At 46.8% G+C, this 22518-nt stretch overlaps 1 protein-coding gene across 1 annotated transcript; it reads left to right on the top strand.

Moving 5' to 3' along the window:
• The first annotated feature begins 1927 nt into the window (after window positions 1-1927).
• On the top strand, window positions 1928-21983 carry cpa (F-actin-capping protein subunit alpha). The gene is made up of 8 exons (XM_089551823.1): window positions 1928-1992; window positions 6057-6172; window positions 6444-6507; window positions 7574-7896; window positions 8833-8917; window positions 10285-10356; window positions 11853-11915; window positions 19521-21983. Exons 1-8 carry the CDS (start codon window positions 1951-1953, stop codon window positions 19659-19661), a joined length of 906 nt encoding a protein of 301 aa, XP_089407949.1. The 5' UTR covers window positions 1928-1950; the 3' UTR covers window positions 19662-21983.
• The last annotated feature ends 535 nt before the right edge of the window (window positions 21984-22518 follow it).

The following is a 22518-nucleotide window of genomic DNA, read 5'->3' as shown; positions in this document are numbered from 1 at the left end:
ATTTCCTTATGTTATTTGGTTTCTGTGACTGTTGGTTTCTTTCATATAAATAAATCTGTAAGTAGTTATCAAACTTATATCACCTTCAAACGAAGGGTTAGCACGTACAGAGGGCAAAACGCATGTCTAGAACACGTTCTGGGCGTAGTTCGGGCTGAACACGCGATATCTATAGAAAAAATTTCGATAAAATTGGTCTGGATGTAAGCATGTGCAGTTAAACTTGTAGGATTTCGTTATCGATTTTAGACTTCCTGGTCGCAGCGGCCTTGGGAGGTGTGGAACAGACAGTTCGCTTGTTCTAGACATGCATTTTGCCCTCTGTATATATGCAAGTGACTTGTATCGCTGCGACTCAAGTATCGCTCGTGATTACTGCCAAACTTCAACTGCCAGCTCTGTGCAGCACAAAACCACACCTTAATCCGTGAGCCTATTGCTAGAGTTAGCTTGTATGTCCATAGGCGATGCAACTATTCCCATCACTCCAAATTTCTAATCCTTTAGCACGCCGATTTTTTTTTTGTGTCCACGTCTTTCATTGTGCAAGACATGGCCGAGACGACTAATCGCACCTAGGATTGGTAAGTTAGAAAATCAGGAACGGCGCCAGCCTCCAGGGTCTACATAGCGGGGTAGAGGGTCAAATCTTTGGGAGTTATGATGTCGTTCTGGCAATGCTGCTTACAAAGATAAAAGAATAATAAATGAACCAATTACATGGGAGATAGCTTCAGATACTCTCTGACCAGTGAAAGGGCCCATTGAGGGTTGAATGAAGCGCTGAGCAATATTTTTATAAGGACCGTAAAATCTTAATGGTGGCGGCCAGCACCCCTCGCCTCCCCTTGGAGCCGTCACTGCCAGAAATTATTCTAAGTGTCCACTCGTCAAAACTCGTGCCACACCATCATTCTCTTGCGTGGCGGACGACATATACGACCAAGTGAGAGCGAAAGGTTTATAAAGTCCTCTTGGAAAAGAAAGGAGGAAATAAACAGTACAGTGATTGGTTGCTTTTGCAAATGAACATTAATGAAAAAAAAAGAGGGGGAGGGCGGAACTGATAAATTACGTAAATTTAATAATTGCTAAACTTCTAAATTTATTGCGCCTATACCTCGTATCCATGCATGTACGTAGAACTACATAATTTAAGTCAGCATATCGGTAAAACTAGACTTGTAAGAAGTATTCATCTGCATCTTTCTTTTGGTCCGGAAACTGTTTTTCGGAAGCGCTAAAATTTTAGCGTCTTCGAAGGGTCGTTTACGCACCAACTAGCCCAATAGACCAGCTTCAGGAACGGCAAAAAAGCGGCAGCTACGACATCGAGGCGCTGAATTACTGGCTTTTGCGGGAGAAAATAAACGATTACTTGACGAACTCCGAGGTTAAAAAGTAATAAACAGCCCCTGAAATAACAATATATCTCGGCGTCCCAAAGAAATATTCAAACTTGTGCAAACGATGGACGGTCGAAAAAAGTCGGCTGTTTCCCTCTATGATTATTATAGCGCAGTTGTTGAGAGTGTCAGGTGCCGGCTCAAATGAGTTGTAGAGTTGATATACAGGCCAAGGCTGAAGTTACGCCCTCATTTTTTACATCGAACGTGTGCCAGTTGTTTCATCTGCGCGCAAACTGTACATATACTTACGGTTGACAATACAGTTTTAATTTGAAATTTAGCTTTTAATTTGGTCGTTGACGTTAATTTTAAGAAATATACAGACTCAGCAGGCGACATTTTGACGAAAAACCTAGCGACTGTATTGTGTTTTTAAGTCACCGCATTAATCGCGATTCAAAACTCCTCTATAAGGGCGCGAAAATTTTCGAATAAAGGACGCACCTGACGCGCTCTTGTTTGATTGACCTGCAGCGCCCCTAGTGTGAAGAACGCAGGATGTCGTGCGATCCCATGATTCCTCGGTCGCAGGCGTGTAAAGATGGCGTCAGACTACGATGAGCCGATATCCGACCAAGAAAAGGTATTTTCAGCAACTTTTTACGCTTCCGCAGCGTTCTTGCGTGATGCGAATTCGTAGAATATGTGCCGAGCGTCAAGTGCGACTGGTGGTCTAGGCCAGTCAATGGTCTGGCGGCGCATGTCGAACTTTTGACAGCGGTTGTCCGACTCCCATAGAGCAGCGATCACCGGTGATATCACTTATCGAGCGCCGCTGTGGTGACTGTTGCAGGTGTCTTTCCGGCTCCTTCGTTCATGAATGGGGCGTTCCACCGGACCGTTCATTTGGAATCCGTTCCACTCGTCTCCACTTGTTCGAGCCGAGTTTTCCAAAGCTTCGCCGGGTTAGGCTTAAAAAAACAGCAAAAGCAAGAGGGGGGCCAATCCCACCTCGATGCTCTCTCGCTAGGTGCTCGTTTTCAAACAACCCAAAGCGAGCTCGCGCTGTTGCCTTGGGCTCGGCAAGGCATGCATCGCATGCACCCTCAAATTGGAGAGGCCACTCTCCGGTTGGGAGCTGTGGTCGGCGTTTTCTCGTTGCAGGGAACCGCTTTTTGTTTAGCGATCGGCGATGCCATCGGCGGACCGGTTTAGGAACGATGCTGCGTCGGTGGGTGTTGTTTTGCGAGCGGGGAGAACGTGCCGTTGAGTCGCTTCCTGTCAGCGTTTCAAAGTCCGCTCCGACGAAACGTTATCGCCTTTGGGGGCTTTATGAGCGACGTGGCTGGGGAAATCGCGCTTGCTCACAGCCCAGATACGTGCTTCAGGTGCGGGAGCACTCAGGCTTGTCGTGTACTGCGACTCCGGAACGACTGAAACCTGCTTTGGCCGCGTGTAGTCAATGTAGATCACACTGAGTACTGTAAAACAGAGCGATTAGTCACGACTATGCGAGGTCGTTTACCTAGCTGAGCGCTCAAATCGATGATTGCCTGCAGAAGTGAAAGTACTGTACTTGTGTTTGTCACGCCTTCGAGATTGCCAAACGAATGCCCCTTCTACGTTCACACTGACTGCGGGCTTGCATAACCTCAGCTGAGGCCGTCACGTTGAGTTCTTCAGAATTACACGATATGTAACCTATTTGATTCGATTGAATCTTTATCACTGGAAACTAAACATACAGCGCAGCGCAGAACGTAGTACGTTGGTCTGCAGGTGACACGGATTGTTCAGTTGAATACGTGCGTGGATGAAAATTTTGCTGACTTGGTTTCTTAGTGCGAACGACCTTATCTGGTACTATCGGGCTTCGCGTGCGTCGGTGGGCCGCTTCGTCGATAGGCGGCGTATCAGATGAGGTTAGCTGCTACGCGCTCTTCAACGGCCCGATGTAGGTTAGTTACGTCTCACTTTCTTACGTGGCCACGTTACTATCACCTGCTTTGTTCGGCTCCTTATCTCAATGCACAAAACCCGTGTGTCGGTGCGCTGCTTACAAAGGCTTGCTGATGTGTTGTCGATAAGCGCGGGCGATATCGACGATCTGAAAGGCGATTTTTTTTCTGGAAGTGGCCCACAGCCCGAAGCAGACGACTTTTAAAACCGCTCCGTCTGCTTCCGCGAACGTCCATTCTGTCGCGTTTGCTGGGTTTTTCCCTTGAAATATGCGTGCTTGATTCATCACAGCGCAGCTTGATTCACCGCGAAAGCTCCCTGCCAGAGGCTTCTTCTAAAAATGGCGTGCTCTGAATGTGAAATAAAAAGGACACCTTTTTTATTCGCCGCGATTTGTTGTTCGTCGCAGTGCAGCGTCGTGAGTGGGCGGTAGCGGTATTACACGATGCGTCATTCCCACGCTGGTGCGCGCGAGCGAGCGACCGCCGTTTGTTTTGAACTGTGTTTTTATTCTCTTATTGTTTTATCGCAACCTCTGTGGCACGTGTGTTGTTGCTGCCGGCGGCTGCGACCCATTCTTCGCGTCCGCCAAAGCGTGACCGTATCCTGCTAACGAACGACGAGCGCCCGAGTACGCGAAGAGCAAGCGTCGCTCTCTGCTGCATTCCGACGCCGCTCACGGCGCCGGCGGTGCGTTGTCGTTGCTTGTCGTTTTTTCTTTTTACGTTCCTTTGTCCGCTGGCTTCGCCCCTTTTATGCGTTCCGTTTTTATTTTTCTTCATGCTCGGAGCACCAAACACGCTCCAGCGTTATCGCGCGACCGCGACCGACGCCTGCTCTCGCTTCGGGAAGTCGCGCGAGCTGCCGTAACTTCCTCCGAAGAAAAGGGGACCTTTGCGCTAGAAGACGGCACCGACAGGGTGGATTTGAGGCGGTGGAGGGGAGAGGGCCACCCCCCCCCCTTTCCTTTGATCGAGAAATTTTCTATTGAACCCCACCGGCCCATCTTATTTCTGAGAGTGGAGTTAAAAAGAATGCATGATACATCTCTCAATCACCCTTGCTAGGAGTTTCCTTACTGCACCTTAAAATCACGTCCTCTGAAGCAGCTTTAACACCGAACTAAGGTAGATATCGGAGCATTTTCATTTCACACAATGCCTTCGTGGTCAAGTATTCTGTTTAGTAAGCTTCCACAGTTCTTTTGGGCATCAACACACTTCGGTGGCTTGGAACACTCCACTGTGGCATCTCTCATAGCCCAAGTGTAGCCTTGGGATGTTGAGCCCTGCATATGACATTCCTTCTCTAGCCATAAATTTTTGCTTTGGCACCACGCTCTAAATTCACAAGGGAGGAAGATGAACAGGTTGGTCGACGGTGGCCGTGGAAATCGTTTTCAAATACGAGGTTTTTCGGACACAGGATGACTCCACAGGTTCATGTCAAAAAGAGGGGGGAATGTTTTTTTTTCGTGTGTACATAAATGTCACTGTTAGTTGCCTTTGTGTGCATGTGTGTGTTAGTATGTGCATGCGCGCCAAGTGCGTGCTCATGTAAATATAAGCATTTGTGAACAACCGCTGCTGTCAGGACTTGCGCTGCTGCCTGAAGCTTGTGATGCTTACAGCAGGTGTTCCATTTGATAACACAAGGGTGCATATCCAGTTTGATGCGTTCGTTTGGACGTGCGTGCTTAGTGGACACCTCCCAGAATGCCTACTGTGGGAACTTTGATAGGAGCTTTATCCTCATCTCCCAACGCTTGTGTCAATAGATCTTGAAGATGTGTTGTTCCAAACAATGCCATGCCATTACCGTGAAAATACACATATAAGCTTTTGAACCTAGCGGTACCGTTTGTTTGTAGTTGCAGCATTTCTCTTTTGGATACTGTTTGCATAAATTGAAATGCCAATAGATAAAAGAAGGTGCGCACACAATTTGCTTACTACCATTGAAATTTTTGGTGCAGTTTTGATGTGCAACGATTCGGGTATTGTGCATTAAGCATGACTGTTCTTGTTAAAACACATATCTTGTTAAATTGACCACGCGGGTGAGCATAAAATTGCTTGAGAGGGTGTAGGCTACAGTTTATACCAACAGCCCATCCCCAGCATGCAGGAATTCTGTCGGGAAACCCAATATCAGCTTTTCTTTTGACAAAATTTGCAAGCGTGTGACAAACTTATATCAATAAGTCTATCAAAATTTTTCTATACCTGGGTAATATGCATCTTTAATTGAAAAGTATCAAGTTTTCGTTACAAAACCCATGAAAAGTCACGTTGAGGCCGAGAAAAAGTGCGTCCAAACACGCTTCTTGGATTGAAAAGCACAAAGTTACTCATTATGGCATCTATGAAAAGCCATGTTGAGGCTGAGGAGAGTGGGTGTCTACATTAGTATTGCGATTTTCGTAAATGTGCAAATGATGCTTTATGAAATAGTAAGCCATTAAGTTCTAGAACAGCAGGATATAAATCTTGATGCCCTTGGGCCTCCCAAATCTGCAGTATGTCATGTCTTTTATCATACATTATTTTTGTCTGGTGTTTTTGAGTAACCAGCTGGCCTTGAGGACATCTCTGATATCTTCCCTGCAACAGGTTTCCTCGCGGTCACACCCATTTAACGCTAACAGTTGTTAATGGCATCTTAGAAGCATGTAAGACCACACGCTGTATAAATGTATTGCAAATGCTGCATTGCCATTGAGGACGGACTGTTCACATTGCTGTGCAGGTTCGCATAGTGTCGGACTTCATCCAGCTAGCACCGCCGGGAGAATTCAACGAGGTGTTCAACGATGTCCGCCTGCTCCTGAACAATGACACACTGCTCAAAGAAAAGGCATCCAGGTGAGGGACAGCCCAGTTCGCTTAGTTCACAAACGCCACTGTTCCTTCCTAAAATGTAATGGCAGCCTAGAATGAACCTTGGAATAGAGTTCCCACTTGTGTCTGCCTTCACCCTCCAGAAAAATTCTGTTGCATGTGTGAAGCCTCGGCCTAGAGTAAAAGCATTCCTCAGAGTAAGAGCATCATAGTAATTGTCGACGGTAAATCCAGCTGCTGTTTCAGAATTGTTGTATCAGAGGTCTGATTGTCCCGTAATTTTTTTGTTCCGCAGTGCATTTGCGCAATACAACAAAGATCAGCTGACACCAGTAGAGATTGAGGGCTCTGAACACAAGGCAAGTATCCCTATATTGTCTTCTCTGTGCTGTCATGTTGTCTTCGAGTCCTGTATGCTCTCCAACAATTCTGTGGCTCTGTGGCCTTGCTGAAAGTTTTTGGTCTGGTTGGACGTGCAGTTTGACAGCAGTGGCATTGCGCCACCATTCCATGTCTATGCATATCATTATCTTTTCACCTTTACAGAATTTTGCAGAAATTTACAAAGTGCTCGTTTTTTGTGGAGCGCATGACCAAATTTAATGATGTCTGCACTCGTCTAAAAGTCCTTGTCTGAGTTAATTGTTGCTGGCCTTTCAAGGCAGCCTGTGGACTTTTTTTACCATACCTAAGACATGCGGGGACATTAGTTACGTGCTTAAATTTTCAAAGGTTTACGTTCGAAGTCCATTGTGTGGTGAAGTTCTTTGACAAAAGTGTTTGCAACCTGCGTCTTATCAGGTGTCGTGTCAAAATGGTATTTCACATTGTTCCTCAAAACTTCTGTGAGACAGTACTGGGCAGAGAAATTCATTGTGATATTTCTCTCAATTCGTGGTTTTCAGAAGAAAAAGTCCTTGTCTGTACAGCGGTGAAATGGTTTTTGGGAGCACTTTGAAAGGTTGCCGAAACCGAAGGCACGATCGTGACATCCATCCGTGCTTGTGCATTTAGCGGAGTTTCTAGAGATCAGTTGTTACTGTGTATACTGCTTTATCTTGTACGTAATATTTGCGCCTGATTAGGCCCAGTCAAGCATAGCAAGTATAGCAGAGGGCGGCAGAAAGTTTGGTGGGCAGATGAGATGAAGAAGTTTGCGGGGATACGGTGGCTGCAACTGGCGAAGGACAGGGTTAATTGGAGAGACATGGGAGAGGCCTTTGCCCTGCAGTGGGCATAGTCAGGCTGATGGTGATGATGAGGCCCCAGTCATTCGCTTGTTGAACAATCACTGTATTGGACTTGGCAGTCTTTGGCTTTAGTGCCTGTCGCCATTGTGCAAGTCGCCGAGATGCGCGAAGTTCTGTGCAGAGCCTTTTTCGTCTGGTGTTAGAGCTGCCGTGTTTTCTCCCTGTGTGTGCACAGGCGCTCGTCACGCACTACAATGACCTGGGCGAGAGCCGGTTCTACGACCCTCGCACGCGGCAGTCCTTCCGGTACGACCACCTGCGCAAGGAGGCCTCCGACTACCAGAGTCACCCGGTGGGCTCCAGCGGTGACGGGGGCGGGGCCCTGCCCGAGGGCCACGGAGAGAGCTGGCGGGCGGCCTTCGAGGAGGCCTGGACGCAGTACTCGCGTGAGCACTACAGGCACGGGTCGTGCGCCGTCTTCGACCGCAGCGCCAGTGCCCAGGAGCTGGCCCTGGTCGCCTGCCTCGAGGACCACCAGTTCCAGGCACAGAACTTCTGGTGAGCAGGACTCCTGTCAGTGCTGGGTGTCACCTGGCTCAGTGAGGAGACACTGTGTGAAAATGTCCATACTGTACTGTACCGTTATAATTGCGTACTTCTTTGGAAGAAAGCATGATTTCGTTCCTGACATGCACCAAGTCTAGGTCACACGTGTTGCTCCTGACCTATAGCATTTTACAGCAATATGAGGGAAATCTCTTCTTGGTTTTGACCTGGTACTTTGTTGTTTTTCAAGGTATTTTCAATTGATGAGCTTCAAGTGCTGTAAAAAGATATATGCGTTGTTAATTTTAGAAAGATCAATTCTTCATCGCGTCATGAGTTGTTTCCTGTTTGTTGGTATCACTTTTCATAAACATGTATGCATTGCAGAGCATTTTTCACTTGTTTGACAGGGAGGGCTGGCCCAGTGATAGCTTCACTTATGGTTTTCATGTTTTAGTGTTGAATTCCGAGCTGGCATAATCTCAATTTTATCTTGCGCAATATACCGGCTTGTCACAGAGAGCGCTTAAATAGGGCTTGCATTTTCCTGAAAAATAAAGTTGTCAGTCTGCGCTTCTAAGTGTCGTGAATGTGTCTCCCTGGTGTCCTAACCCTTTCGCGCAGTTAACTCTTTAATTCCCGAATAATAGTCTTTGATCGTACCATAAATAAAACCTCGACTTAAAATCTTCTGAGTCGTTAGCAGGCGTAAGCATTGCCTGTGAGCTCCTGCATAGCTTTAGCATCTTTGGGGGAAGTCGGCAAGGCACCTGTGGCATGGCACTGTAGATACCGAATTTTCAGAATAGGTGTGAATACTTCTATCAGTTGACGTTATTTTGTCATGCGTTGCCCGATTGAGGAAGGGCAGTTTGAAAAAGGCTTGTGATGCATTACAAGTTGGTCCGAAAATCAAAAATGGCATTTTTGCACTCCCGGTTTTTTCAGGAATGGCCGTTGGAGGAGTGTCTGGACGGTCAACTTCCCGTCAGGTGCCGCCACCGCTGACGTAAAGGGGCTCGTCCGAGTACAGGTGAGTGCGGGTTTATCATTTTTTTAAATATTTTTTTTTTTTGTATTGAACAGATATTCAATATTCTAAGCCACTTGTTCTTCATATTCATATTCGATTCGTATTCGAAAATTTCAACATTCACACACCCCTAGTCTTTAGCCATTTCAAAATCAGCGCCTTCGCAGTTCTTGGTGCTCAGGAAATCTGACAATGCATGTATTTGGCTAATAAATGCACCCGCTGCACTGGCTATAAAAATGTTGAATCTTTTTTATTCCCGCATGTTATAAAAGTGCCCCTGCTTGATCCTGCGGCACTCCGTGCTGAGACTGCGCTGCCTTGGGGCATTTCGGCATGGACGAGGCTTGTGTATGCTCTCATCAATGGGCGTCAAATAGAAGCTGTGTACATTGATATCGATTGTTACGACAACATGCCAAATATGCAGCTTCTCAGATTCTTCGAATACATTTTGCGAATTGCGCATACATGATGTGCAACTGATACATTCAGTCACGAAACAATAGTGCAGAGTAACTCATTGAGCCCTTGCGCTACTTGGCTCCTGTACACCGCTTGGTAATGCGTGCTATGACCACTGTGCAGATCCCTTAAAGATAAGAGAGCTGCAGTTCGGGTATAAGGAACGTGCGCGTCTTGAAAACACTGGTCTTGAAAAGAAAAGTTTATTATTTTAGTCATAGTTATGAAATTTTCAGGGCACATGTATTTTTGTGCGCTGATTCTAGATATGTCATTTAATTTCATGTAAAACAATTCCTTGAGCACTTGTGCACTTTTTATGCAATTATTTTGTGGAGAGTTTTGAAGAAAATTTGCTGCAGGAAACTCGCTGAAATGTATGCCATTGGGTTCTCTTGACACCAAGGAATACAATAAGGGTAAAATTATCATCCTGGCTCTCATAGAACTTGAGTAATAGGGTACTGAAGCTGCCATTTCAGGAACAGGAATACACACTTTCCTTCTCATTTCTGAAGCAACAACTTCAAAACTCTATAACCTAAGTTCTACGATAGGCAGGAAGACAATTTCACCCTTATTGTATTCCTTGGTGTTAAGAGAACCCAATGGCCTACATTTCAGCGAGTTTCCCGCAGCAAATTTTCTTCAAAACTCTCCGCAAAATACTAGAATAAAAATTGCACAAGTGCTCAAGGAATTGTTTTACATGAAATTAAATGACATATCTAAATTCAGCGCACAAAAATACATACTCCCTGAAGATTTCGTAACTGTGACTTCATTAATAAAAATTGTTTTTCCAAGACCAGTGTCCCCCCTTAAAGCGTGCTCACTATGTGCATGCGGCACGTGCGAGATGTATGCGAAGCCTGCATGTCTTCCTCTCTGTGTCCCTGCAGGTGCACTACTATGAGGACGGCAATGTCCAACTAGTGAGCTCCAAGGAGATCAAGGCCACCCTCAACATCACGGTGGGTCCCCCTTCCTCGCAGCGATGATTCCTGTGGTCTGCCTGCTGTAGTGGAACGCCTGGTGAATGAAAGCCATCACACTCGTACACAATAGGACAGCATTTTGAGTGATGTACAAGCAAAATGTATCCCAGTGATCTTTCAGGCGGGATACTGCATGCAAAATTCCTAAAGACGCAGACGGGTTCTGCTCACTTCTTGTACCGTATTTACCCGAATGTAACGAGAGTTTTTTTACCATAAACAGACGTGAAAAGTCACCCCCCGCGTTACATTCGAATACTAGGTATAAAAATGTTAAGAAAGGCACCAAACACTCATTATTAGGCTCGCTTAATGTGCCGCATTTACGTGCGTGTCGATTGACCTGCTCCTGCAAAGTCGCGCGCTCCAAATTCAGCGGTCAACCAATACGCGAACCACGCCAGTACGAGTCGTGAAAGCAGTGCAAACGCGAAAAAGGCAGAGCAGACGACACCAACGAGAGCGCGCCAGCAACGAGTCACCTTGAAACATGGAGGAAAAAAATGAGGGAGCTCGACGCCAAGCGGCCAGCCTTCACAAGCCAAGCGCTCGTGCATGGCCGGTCTCTAGGGGGGCGCGCAAGAGAAGCGCGCGCACCCCTCGAGACCGGCTGTGGCTTGGATGTTTGCTTGAACAAGCCATTCAAGGATCGCTTGCGGCAGCTGTATTGGGACTGGATTGAATGTGGATCGACATCAACACCTGCAGGGAGACTGAAACGCCCGAGTGCATCTACTGTTGCCCAGTGGGTTTCAGCTGCTTGGTACGGGCTGCCTCATGAAACCGTCCGCCGCGCATTTAAGAAATGTTCCATTTCAAACGCCCTCGACGGAAGTGAGGACGATCTGTTGTGGGAAACAACTAGTCTCAAAGAGGAGTCCAGCTCTGATGACGACAGCGACGGCGACATCAGTGGCGAGGATGAAGATAGGGCATAATTTGCAGGCACTGTACTTCAATAAAGCTGCTCTCGACTTTTCCTATAGTTTCCTGCGTTCCATTCGTGTTCTATAATTTCGGTTCCTCGTGTTAAATTCGTGTTTTCGCGTTTATTGATCTTGCGCGTTCGCAAAGTCGACCCTCGCGTTACAATCGTGTTCTTTTTTTTCCCCGGTTTCGCCCTCGCACAGTCGACTCTCGCGTTACAATTGGGGTCGCGTTACATTCGGGTAAATACGGTAATTTTGTTTTTTATGGTCTGTTCCTTCATATGCGCAAACTTCTCTTGTCAGATGGTGTCTGGCCTTAGCGAAAATAGTGCGGCCCGGAGGTGTTGCACTACAGACTCCTCCTCCTCTAGATTATGCGTGTCGTGCTCGTTGCAGGTTTCAACATTCGAGTGACAAGAGCCAGAAGTTGTACTGATTTACACGCAATGGCTTTCAATGCATCTAGGTGGCCTCTCTGCAATGAGGCACTTCCTGTATGCCGACTGTGCTGCAAATTTGTGCTCGACTCTTTCTCGCCTCCAGAACGAGCAGCAAGCTGCCAAGGAGTTCGTGCAGATCGTTGAGGACGCAGAGAACGAGTATCAGGTGGGTGGTCCGAAGCATGTTGCTGCAGTTTGCTGCTTATGTTTTGGTGTGCCGTGCCCAGTTGGTTTTTGTGCGCGCCTGCCTTGCGAAGCTAAGGAAAGGATAACAAAAGCACTAACACTTGCACTATTGGAAGGCAGTTTTGATGCGTAAGCAGTATGGCTGTACCCCGTGCTCAGGAATTCGGCATCAGTCAGTGGTAAAGCTTACTGGCAGCCTCTGTGGCCCTGTAGATAGGGGGCTTCCCCCCGCTACCTCCCCACCACAACCCTGCCCATCACCACCCTCCAGAGGAGACATCCACCATCTCCGCCTTCTTAAAGGGACACTGAGGAGAAATTGAAGTTGGCTTGTATCGACAGAATACCAGCACCTGATTACAAAAACGCCACTCATACTGACAACAAAACTCTTGTAACATAGAAAAGAGCAAGAACCAAAATACAGGTATCGCCGCCACAGGCCAAACTCGCAAGTACAAGCGTGATGACGTCATAGGACAAAACAGTGTTGCTAGAACCAATGGTTCTAGCAACTCTAGGACTCGAGAAGCCACAAATCCCTGAGGTGCAGCCAATGCATGTGCAAATGTCCTTGACGTCGCCAGATGGCGACACGTGCCCGGCAGCTACGTGCGCTCCTGAAGCATCAGGACCAATCAGCGCCTGTTTTCCGGCGGTAGGCGGGCTCCCGGTATTCCGCTAGCGGTAACAAGGTACACGGTATGCTAAAGGTGTCTATTTGCGAGAACTTTGTTGACGACTTCGAGAACGAGATCCATCGTAACGCTGGCAAAACGCCAGTGCAAACGTAATCGAAGCGACTGTAGCGACGGCCGCAATAGCCGATATATGCCTTCAACGTGCGGCCGGCGGTAGCTTTCTTTTCGGCTGCTGCTAGGCCGCACTGCTGGCCGCCAGAAATCACGGAGTCTGCGGTACGTCATTCACACGTCATGTTTCATGTCTCTTAGTCCTGTGTCGTCATAGGAGAATCCCAAGTTTGAATCAGAGCGGCGGGAAAAACTTTTTCAACTTCGAATCCAAATTTCTTAGAAATAAATGCATCTTTCACTGCCGGCCAAGTGGCAACAAAGCCATGACATGCCGAACTATCGGATTTTGCTATAAAAAAAAATATTAATAGAGCTCTCCTCAGTGTCCCTTTAAGCCTCCACCCACTAGAAATCACGAAGCACGAAGCAGCAAAGCAAGAAACCGATGACAAAATAGAATTCAAGGATGCAGTAGAAAAGCCAAGTTAAGGTGGCGGTCCCACTCTGACGGTGAGCGGGAACCATTTTTGGTGATATTTGTACGTCGACTGTACCTCGCTCGTTCGCTTCATAAATATGGTTCAGATATCTCCGAAAAGCTACTTTTCTCTGCTTTCAAAAGATGCATTTTGTTTAACGGTAGCTGCAAATTTGTTTCAACTGTAAAAGAAAACGCAAAGATGAAAACTGGCAGTTGAGCTCAACTTGTCTCAGGAAATGCAAAATTGTGAAAAACCTCTTGCACCTAGAGAAATATCTTTCGACATACTTTGAGATCGGATGCTAATCAACATATTTAAGCATTTAGAAGTACGTGTATAGATTAGTTTATTAGCCACACATGTTTGAAAAGCATAGAAAACAGAACAATGTAATCTGCAATAACTTTTGGGATATGCATTGCATTGCGGCGCCTTTTTGTACAGTTTGAGATCGTCTAATCGCCCTTCCATTCTGAAAATTTCATCCGTCTGCCTTGTTTAGTTTAAAAGTTATTCCTGATCAAAATTAGCGTTTTTTCGAAATAGTTAAAAACGGAATGCAAAATTGTTCAGGTAACCAGCGCGTGGCAGTTTTGAGATTTTGCGTGAAGAAACTTAATACTTCGCTCTACGCGGCTAAGCATCGCCTTTACTCTACGGCTTTTGGGGAATGCGCAATGTCTAGTTGATTTTAGCTACCTTTTTTGTTCTCCTCATGAAGGACACAAGCTCTTGAAACGTTCCGCGGCTTCTTTTTTTCTGGCAAATATACTCTTAAAATGTCGGTCTCTCATTCCTTTAATCAACTTGTAACAATTTCCAAGAACAAAGTCCACAGAATACAAACAATAATAGCAATAACGCAGCGACATGCGATAAATGTAGATAAATTTAGTAAGTAGCGCCATCTACACACATGCACGTGTACTAAATAATCACAGTTCAAAAAAATAACGAGTGTGGCGCTGCTAAAAATTTACAATCAGGAGGTGTTCACGAGAGGGAACGATACCTCTACGATGTTAGCACGTTTCCCTCGATTTTGCCCTATGTAGTGTGTGTCGAACTTCCAAGCAGATTTCCGCCATATTGCTTTGCTGGATTGTTTTGTAGCGTAAAGCTAGTAAAGCCACACTACGCGGGTCAGAGCCGAGTGCGAGCTCCTCGCTGCCGGCGCCGCCGGCGTGCGCTCCTCTCCGACGCGTGACCTCGTGTTTACGACAGTTGCGCCGCGCGCTACTGCGCATGCGCGAGGAGGGTGCGCGGAGAAATGACGGTCGCGCTCAACATGTAAGCTCTGGTAAGCTAAGGAGAGTCGAGCCGCTGCCAAACGGCGCAGAAGACTGGAAAATGTAAATTCTTCCGATCCCGAGGTTGTCGCCTGGCAGTTTGCCGTCGAGCAGCCAAGGCGAAACGTGCGGCCGAAACACCGGATCACTTGACGCTACGTATATCCAGGCATAGCAGAGCTAAGCCACTGCCAATTTTTTTCACCTGACGCTACGAAACGCATTCTGGGCGTCGTATTATTTTTCGAGGACAGCTTTGGCATTGCTAAAGCGACACGAAAGGGAAGAGACAGGCTTTCGCTTCGTGATGCCGGTTGTTCGTTGTTCCGGCTAGCGCTGTGGAGGGGAAGTTGGAGAGCGCTCGATTCGCCTGCACTCAATGCACACCAGTTCGGCAAAGTTCTGCGGCAGCGGCGGTGCGGCGGGTGTGTACCGCTAGTTCCGGCACTTTGAGCGCAGTTTGGCACTGTCTGCTTCCAAAACGGATGGTCGAGTGCAGGCCTGGTCGTCGCCAGCCTTTGCGATGCCAATGAATTGGAGCCAGCTGTTTACAGCCTACATCAGCGGCAGCCAACCTCTCGTATCTCATGAAGAAATGTGCAAACCGCACATCACAATAACATGTTGCCATGAACCAGCCTCGATCCGTTTCTTTGGAGAACTCGAGCAGCGTTCTAGCTTGTCGACGAGTGAAAGTTACTTGAGTCTCCGCCGTTTATCACAACCCGCAAACCATCATCTGCTTCCATGGCGGCTGCAGCTGCACTATTTCAGCACTAACCATGGAGCAGGTGCAGTTTTCCTGAACTAGACTCGCACTTCTTTCAAACGAATGCCGTGGTTCAGAGGGCGCCATGTTCCACCGCTGAAATGAATCCATGTGGTATATAAGTCGGGTACAACTCAAGAACGAAGCAGCACATGCCCATCAAAGGAGACCGCCCAGCCAAGCGCGTCGACCGAACGGTTTTCTGTTCGGTCACCACAGGTGCGCCGCGACAGCAGTGGAGACTGAAGCTGCCACGACCGTCTGTTGCCGAATATGACCCCACCTGTAGCATTCAGCGCTTTTGCGAAAAAGACGCTCTCGCGCGGATCTATGCGAAAGGTGAGCAGCCCAGCCCTCTCCCCCCCCTCCCCCTTTAGTGGCCAGTGCAGCTGAGACAATTAACGGGGGCACCACACCTTCGCCTTTCTCCCTGTCTTTTCCCCTGCTCCTGCTCAGGTGCTCCTAGAGACGATGGCGGATGCCGGGGCAGCAAAATCTCTTCCTTTCTTTTTGCGTTATTATTCTTTTAGCCTTATCCCGAACAAAGGACATCCACCGTCGGCGACACGGGGACAAAGCGCCGACTCCTTCGTTCTCTTTCGCAGACTTGGCTGCATGCACAGCCACACAAATCGACGTGATTGGCTGGAGAGCTCCGTCTGAGTTGCGTGTGCCGCTTCGGTCCCCTTTTCGGGAACTGGCACAAAGGACCGCCCCCTCCCCTTGCTGCGCGCCCCTCCTGCAGGCGGGGTAGACTAGCGCCGCAGGAAAAGGAATTCTCGGAAAATGATTACAAGCACGTTATAAGCGGTGTTTACATGACGGGTTGAGTGGAGGATTTGAGCTGAAAACCGGTTACTGGGTTCATGTAAACGAGTCGGATCCGGGAGTCGAGGGAGCGAGTCCAGTCAACTCCGCTGCAGGGGGTGGGTTGACTCACTCGACCCCAACAGCAGGCAGCACGTAAACCGGTCTGAGTATAGGGTTAGTGGAAGGAGGGGTGATAAATGCGAACCTGTTATTCGCTTGCGCCGTAGCGCCTGCGAGGCAGCCGTGCATGCCGCAATCTTCCCGGCTGCCACTGCCCTTTCCCGCTGCGCCGTTCGACGCTTGGTGCCGCTGCTGTTGAACCGGTCGCGACTCGCTAAAATCGAGTTCATGTAAACATGCAGTCAAGTTGGGCTGACCTTGCTCAACTCGATCTCCTGGCTCGACCCGCCGAAGTCGGGTTCATGTAAACGAGGCTATAGTTTTCTGACAATAGACGGTGTGAAAATAGCAGCTGTTCCTACAGTTTCCAGGTACGCGCGCGTGGACACGCACGCATACACACACACATACGCGGGCGCACTTTTTCAATCTTTGACCCAACCAAATCGAGGCAAATCGACGCAAGGTTAGAAAGATATACATTTCAACACGCGGTGGAAAATTCTGGAGGGAATGAGCAACCTAATGATGCAAACTGGGTACAAGAAAGACGTACGTCTAAAATGAATAAGAGCACGCAGTTGAGGGTCCAAACGAGAGAGGGGAGGGGGTCGTCCTAAGTGCCTACAGAACTATCGCTTTGTAGCCGACCCCTTTTTTTTGGCAGCATTCCTGCACACCTCGCCCCCCCCCCCCCCCCCCGTTCTTCTTCGTACAATGTCTATAAAAAAGTCTCGAGTCTGCCTCGTGAATGGTATGCATCTGTATGCTGCATTTTTGTGAGCCTTGGCAAAATTCCGTCGAAGTTGATCGGAATTGGTTGCAAGGTGCCGCCGCATGTACGACGAATATTTGCTTCTGAGGTAAACACATTCCGAACCCTCTCAATAGCAATTTCACGTCTCTTGCGCAATGTCGATTCATATCTCAAGGGTAAACAGAAATTGACAATTGCCCACTTCTCTCTGCCTTTTTCTTTACCAACCATAGTTTATAAGGTTGGACAGGCATACGCTGAGCGTTGACTAAATTGTATAGCTGTCTTTGTTATAGTTTTCTTATCATAGATGCAATATCATTTGATAAAAAAATATTTTTTTTTTCAGCGCTATAGTTAGCAGGTTACACTCTAGACCAGGAGTGTTCCGACTACTACTAATATTACTATGCATCAACAGTGACGAAGTGATTGAACGCGCAAAAGACGAGGGCAGAAGGAAGGACACAAGAAAGGCACCGATTTCAACTATAAGGTTCATTGAAAAAAAAAAAAAAACGCTAGAAATATATACATGGGACATAAACATAATTAATTTTCTTTATTTCACACCTTCCTTATTTTTGGCGTCCGCTTCCTCTTTTCGCTTACTTACTAATTTGCTCTGTGCAATTATGTCGACAGTTATCAATAACTCTCCCAAGTTTCCACTGTGTCGACGTTGTGCCTTTTGCGATGCGGGCTGGGCAGCATTATTTTTTTCTTTTTCTTTGCTCCCACTAATATATGTCACGACATTGAAAACAGGAAAGTCTGTAGTCGCGTAAAACTCAAGAACGAAACGGCACATTCCCTCAAAGGAGGCCCTCCAGATAGTAACATCGACGGTACAGCTTTCTGCGGCTATTTAGCCAAGGCTAAACAAGAGAGAGAAGGAAACGGTCCTCTGTTCCCGTGCTGGCATCCTTATCCCGAACAAGGATCACCCCACCTCTGACGCCGTTTGGACAAAGACGGTACCCTCTTTGCCCCGGCTCGCCCCACTCTCTTTGGCATTGGCAAGGGACAGGCAGAGAAAGAAGCATGCGGAACCACCCCAGCCAACACCTCCCCCCCACGCACGACGAGGACTAGCAGCCGGGCTTGCCATGGTTCGTTTGTAATCCTCTGAAGGCAGGCGCAGCAACAAAAGAACCCTCACGCAGCACAGGTGCACGGGTCAAGAAAGGACCGGACACGTATCTCAACATCTCAACCAAAACCAGTCTCGGGTCGCTGGGGGCAAGACGGGTAGACACTTTCTCAGTGATGGATCAGTGTCGTAGCCTGGTGGCAGAATATGAACTACTCGCAAGATGGCGGCAGTGGAACCGCCACCTTAAATCTTAAATGAATTGTTTCATGCACCGCACTGGCATTGCATATCGAGGAAATTTTTCGAAAAATCATTTTTATTCATTCCGGCTTTTTCGACTAGATGCTCACCCAGATTTCTTGGCAGCTCTGTACTTTGTTGCGCTCTCAGAACTCTGCTGTATGCAGAGAGATTCACGCCTTTTTCCATTTTGACGAATTGTGGATTTTTGGTGTGACAATTTGTTTGCAGTTTGGACTTGTCCAGGAAAACTGCTTTCGCACAAAATGAAAGCAAAATTTTGTAGTAGAAAAAAAAAAAAAAGAATACCACCATGCTTAGCATGCATTCAGAAATGCAGTTAATGTTGAACCAGTCCTCTGCCACATTTTATCTAGTCTGCAGGTGTTTCACAAGGTGTAGAAGAGAAAAAAAATTTGTATGAAAAAGAAACTTCTCCAGATATCACACTAAAATTTTGTGTGCTTTAGTTTGAAAGTATTACTAACACGAATAAAGGGTTTGATTGAAATGTTCACAAAATAAGAATGTTAATGTTGGAAGATGCGTGGCCCCTACAGCCAAGTGACCACCGAGTACGCAGAATGATTGTGTCAGATCTTCTCATTGCTTGCCCATTTTTTAAAGTAAAAATGTCTGTAGGTGTATTCTGTTTGCGTGTACGAGATAAAACAGACAATTTTAAGTGTGTCATCATGGACCTACTGTTGCTGAATTAGCTGTGTGCGTGTGACATTGATGATCTGAGTTTAGAGTAGTAGACCAATTTTTTTGGACTCCAGTAATTCGGACTTTGCTGAGGAACCGTCGCGCTCCTCATAGGTCGCGTACATTTTCACGACCGATATTTCGGACTTTGTGAACTCTAAATGTTTGAATTTTCGGACTAAAATAGATGCCAGCAATATTGTGGAGATCGTTTTTCAACCGAAAGTTTGTTATTTCGGCCTGATATACTAGACGGTATCATGATGTGGTAGGGTGCGGACATGACAAAAGCATGGCTATGGCTCAGATAGAGTCTAATATTATCGCTTGTAGACGGAACATGGGAAGCGGCAAATTTCGCAATTTTGAAAGCTGGTTTTTTGCAGGAAAGTTATTCCTTTTTAAATTCACGAATTTTTTGGACTGTTGGATGATTCGGACCATTTTTCGGCTCCCGCCGAGTCCGAAAAATCGGTCGGCAACTGTAATGGTCCACTAGCAGCTTCAGCCGGGGAACAACATGGCTAACGCGTTTGGTTTTTTTTTTTTTTCTTTTCAGACTGCCATTTCTGAAAACTACCAGGCAATGTCCGACACAACATTCAAGGCGCTGCGCCGACAGTTGCCCCTGACGCGAACCAAAATCGACTGGACCAAGATCCTCAACTACAAAATTGCCTCCGAGCTGAAACACCACTGACTCTCTCCCCCACCTCTCTGTGCCGCCCATGCTGGATGAACCTTTTTTTTTTTTTTTTTGTAGAGCCTCCGATTTCTTCCTATCCTTGATTTTCGATTCGTACGATTTCATTTCCCTCTCTCCTTCTGTTTAATTATATTAGTCTCAATTCTGCTTGTCTCTCTGCCTTGCTGATGCAGTCTTCTTTTCTGATGATATTGGTGATGTGTGCAGACAATTGCGTAGATGTTCAAAGGTTTGGTGCCGTGGAAGATGGCCAGTTAACGGACCGTCACTGGTCACGACATCAGAAAATGAATGAATTTCATCTGCTTTGCAAAATGTCTGCGCATTTAATGCAATTATGAGGTCAGGCGGGTTGCTACAGTTTAGTGGAGACTGGTTTGCGAATCTTGTGTAGCAGAGAGTCCTCCCACAAGTACTTTTTCTGTTGCAACCTTGGAATAATTTGTTGGCGTTTGTATTGAAATGAGTTTAGTAGGGCTAGGTTGAAATGCTGATTGCACCCACTTGATGTCAGTAGCTGTGGAATTTTTTTTTTTTCATTTCAGTGAAGGCATCAACTTTTGTGCTTTTGTTCTGACTTGGTGTTTGAAGGCTGATGTCTGACATGCTAACATAACACCAGGCCATCTTGCAGAGCCTGGGTGCCAGCATTACCTTCTAGAGCTTTCCATTTCAAGAACCTGATGAAAGCTCATAAATGCTGTTTTTTTGCATAGCCTGTATTGGTTTCGTCCGTACGATACTATGCCTTACTTTCTGGAGTGGTAAGGTTGCCAGACCGGGTTAGAGCACTAATAGCGACAAACGACCATGGAAATGCAGCAACATGTGTATTTATTTTTTGTTGCCACCTTTTGACATCTTGGCTCCGGTGTATCATAGCTTTCATGTCTAGTACAGAGAAACGAGCACCCAGTAGTGCCTGAACGATTAATGCATTGCAGATCCGTTGAATCAAGCTTGAATTTGTGATGGCTGTTTCCTGTGTACCTGTTCTCCATATGCAGACAAGCACTATTGTCAGCTCGTAGTGCAGAGTGGGTGTTGTAAGCGCTGCCTTAATGTTAGAGCAGTTTGTTTCGTGTGAATTGGGAGTGCAAAAATCTTGCTGCTTTTACTTCTCCCCCAAAGATGGTTTCCTCGTAGCTTTGAGTGTCACAAGTGGAAATGCTGAGAGTATAAAACCATGGTGGGGACTTCATAGAAGCAACAATAATGTTAATGCATAAATATTAGGTTGGTAACATACCAGAAATTTTTCATGTGTGAAAAGAAGGGAGATTCAATTATGTGATCAATGCATTTGCAAAGTGGTGTGAATACTTTGTGCAGTAGTGCCATCTGTGTTAAAGAAATTAAAATAGAATGAAGACTGCACTGAGGGGAAAGCCATGGTCAACCTCAGTTTTCATTTTTATAACAAAGATGGCATGCCATAGAATGATGCAAGCAAGGCTAACAGATGAGTGAATAAATCAAGCGCTGCTGAATGTGCCCTTAGCAGACAAATTTTTGTGTTATCTTGATTGTAATCAAGTGCTTCCTGGCATTAAGCTTCGGTTGGTCTGGAACCTCAATATGGTGAAAAGCGAAGTTTGAAAAGCATAAGCGTGACAATCTTTTCTCTGTTGCTCTGTTCCGTTCTCTTAGTTCCTTCGAGACAAGCAGAAAAAAAACAAAGGGTCACGCACCCTCGAGAGTTGTGTATTCTATGCGCCGCGCTCGTATTGTGTGAACACAAGCAAACTTGGAGGAGGTGGCTGTCACTTATTTATCTGCCTTGTTTGTTTGCTGCGTGTTTTGTTTCCTTTTGAACACGGCAAAGCTTAGGTGTGCATTATGCAAGCCCTTGGAATAATGATCCGTGTCTTCTTAGGTGGTTGGCGGTGAAGCAATGGTGAGTCAGTGAGAGCGACACCCTTTTCTTTCTGAAGAGCATGGATGGTGTGCGTGTGTGTGTGCGTTTTGCGGCGCATTTCCCCCCCCCCCCCCCCCCCCCCCCCCTCCACGAGAGACGAAAATGAAATCGAGATGTTTTGGCACGGAGAGGGTCGGCTTTGTTGACGTGCCGAGGAAATAGCGTCGAATATTCAAGGTTTTTTTTTTTTTTTTTTCCCTTTACCTCCCCCTGCTTGTGTGTGATTTCTCGAGCTGTGGTTGTAACTTTTTTCCTAGATGAACAATGCTGTTGTTCCGCCCACCCTGGCTGGCTGGTGCAGTTTGTGCATTCTTGGCCAAGCCCGCGTGAGGTGGATGGGTTTTTTCTTGTTGACCCTTTGGGGATAAGAAATGTTGAATAAAAGGGGGTTGCAAAAACCTGTTGTGAGCTGTGTTTTTGCAAGGGGCTGTGTGAAGCGTACAATTTTAAAACAATTTGCATTTTGCAGAGTAGTTACTACACTTTTCATATCCTTGTAACGACCTGTTTAAAACGCTAAACGCGACCAAACTTTCCCCGAGACCTCCGTTCCCACTTTATGGGACAGTTAGTGTGCCTTTCCTCATAACTCTTTTCTTTCCCTCCTTGCACCAACTGTGGCCAAGTGTGGAGATCAAGCTTCGTGGCACATTTACCGTGCCTTCTCTTTATTTTCATAAACCTCCTTGCAACTAGGGTTGTGTGATTGGTTTTATGCGGTTTAACGTCCCAAAGCGACTCGGGCTATGAGAGACGCCGTAGTGAAGGGCTGCGGAAATTTCGACCACCTGGGGTTCTTTAACGTGCACTGACATCGCACAGTAAACGGACCTCTAGAATTTCTCCCCCAAAGAAATTCAAACGCTGCAGCCGGGATCGAACCCGTGTCTTTTGGGTCAGCAGACGAGCGCCGTAACCACTGAGCCACCGCGG

The sequence above is a fragment of the Amblyomma mixtum genome, chromosome 7 (assembly GCF_055824585.1).
Source record: "Amblyomma mixtum isolate Tamu chromosome 7, ASM5582458v1, whole genome shotgun sequence".
Lineage (NCBI taxonomy): Eukaryota > Metazoa > Arthropoda > Arachnida > Ixodida > Ixodidae > Amblyomma > Amblyomma mixtum.
Note: the sequence above shows the minus strand (reverse complement) of the source record. Positions and strands in the feature narration are given on the sequence as shown.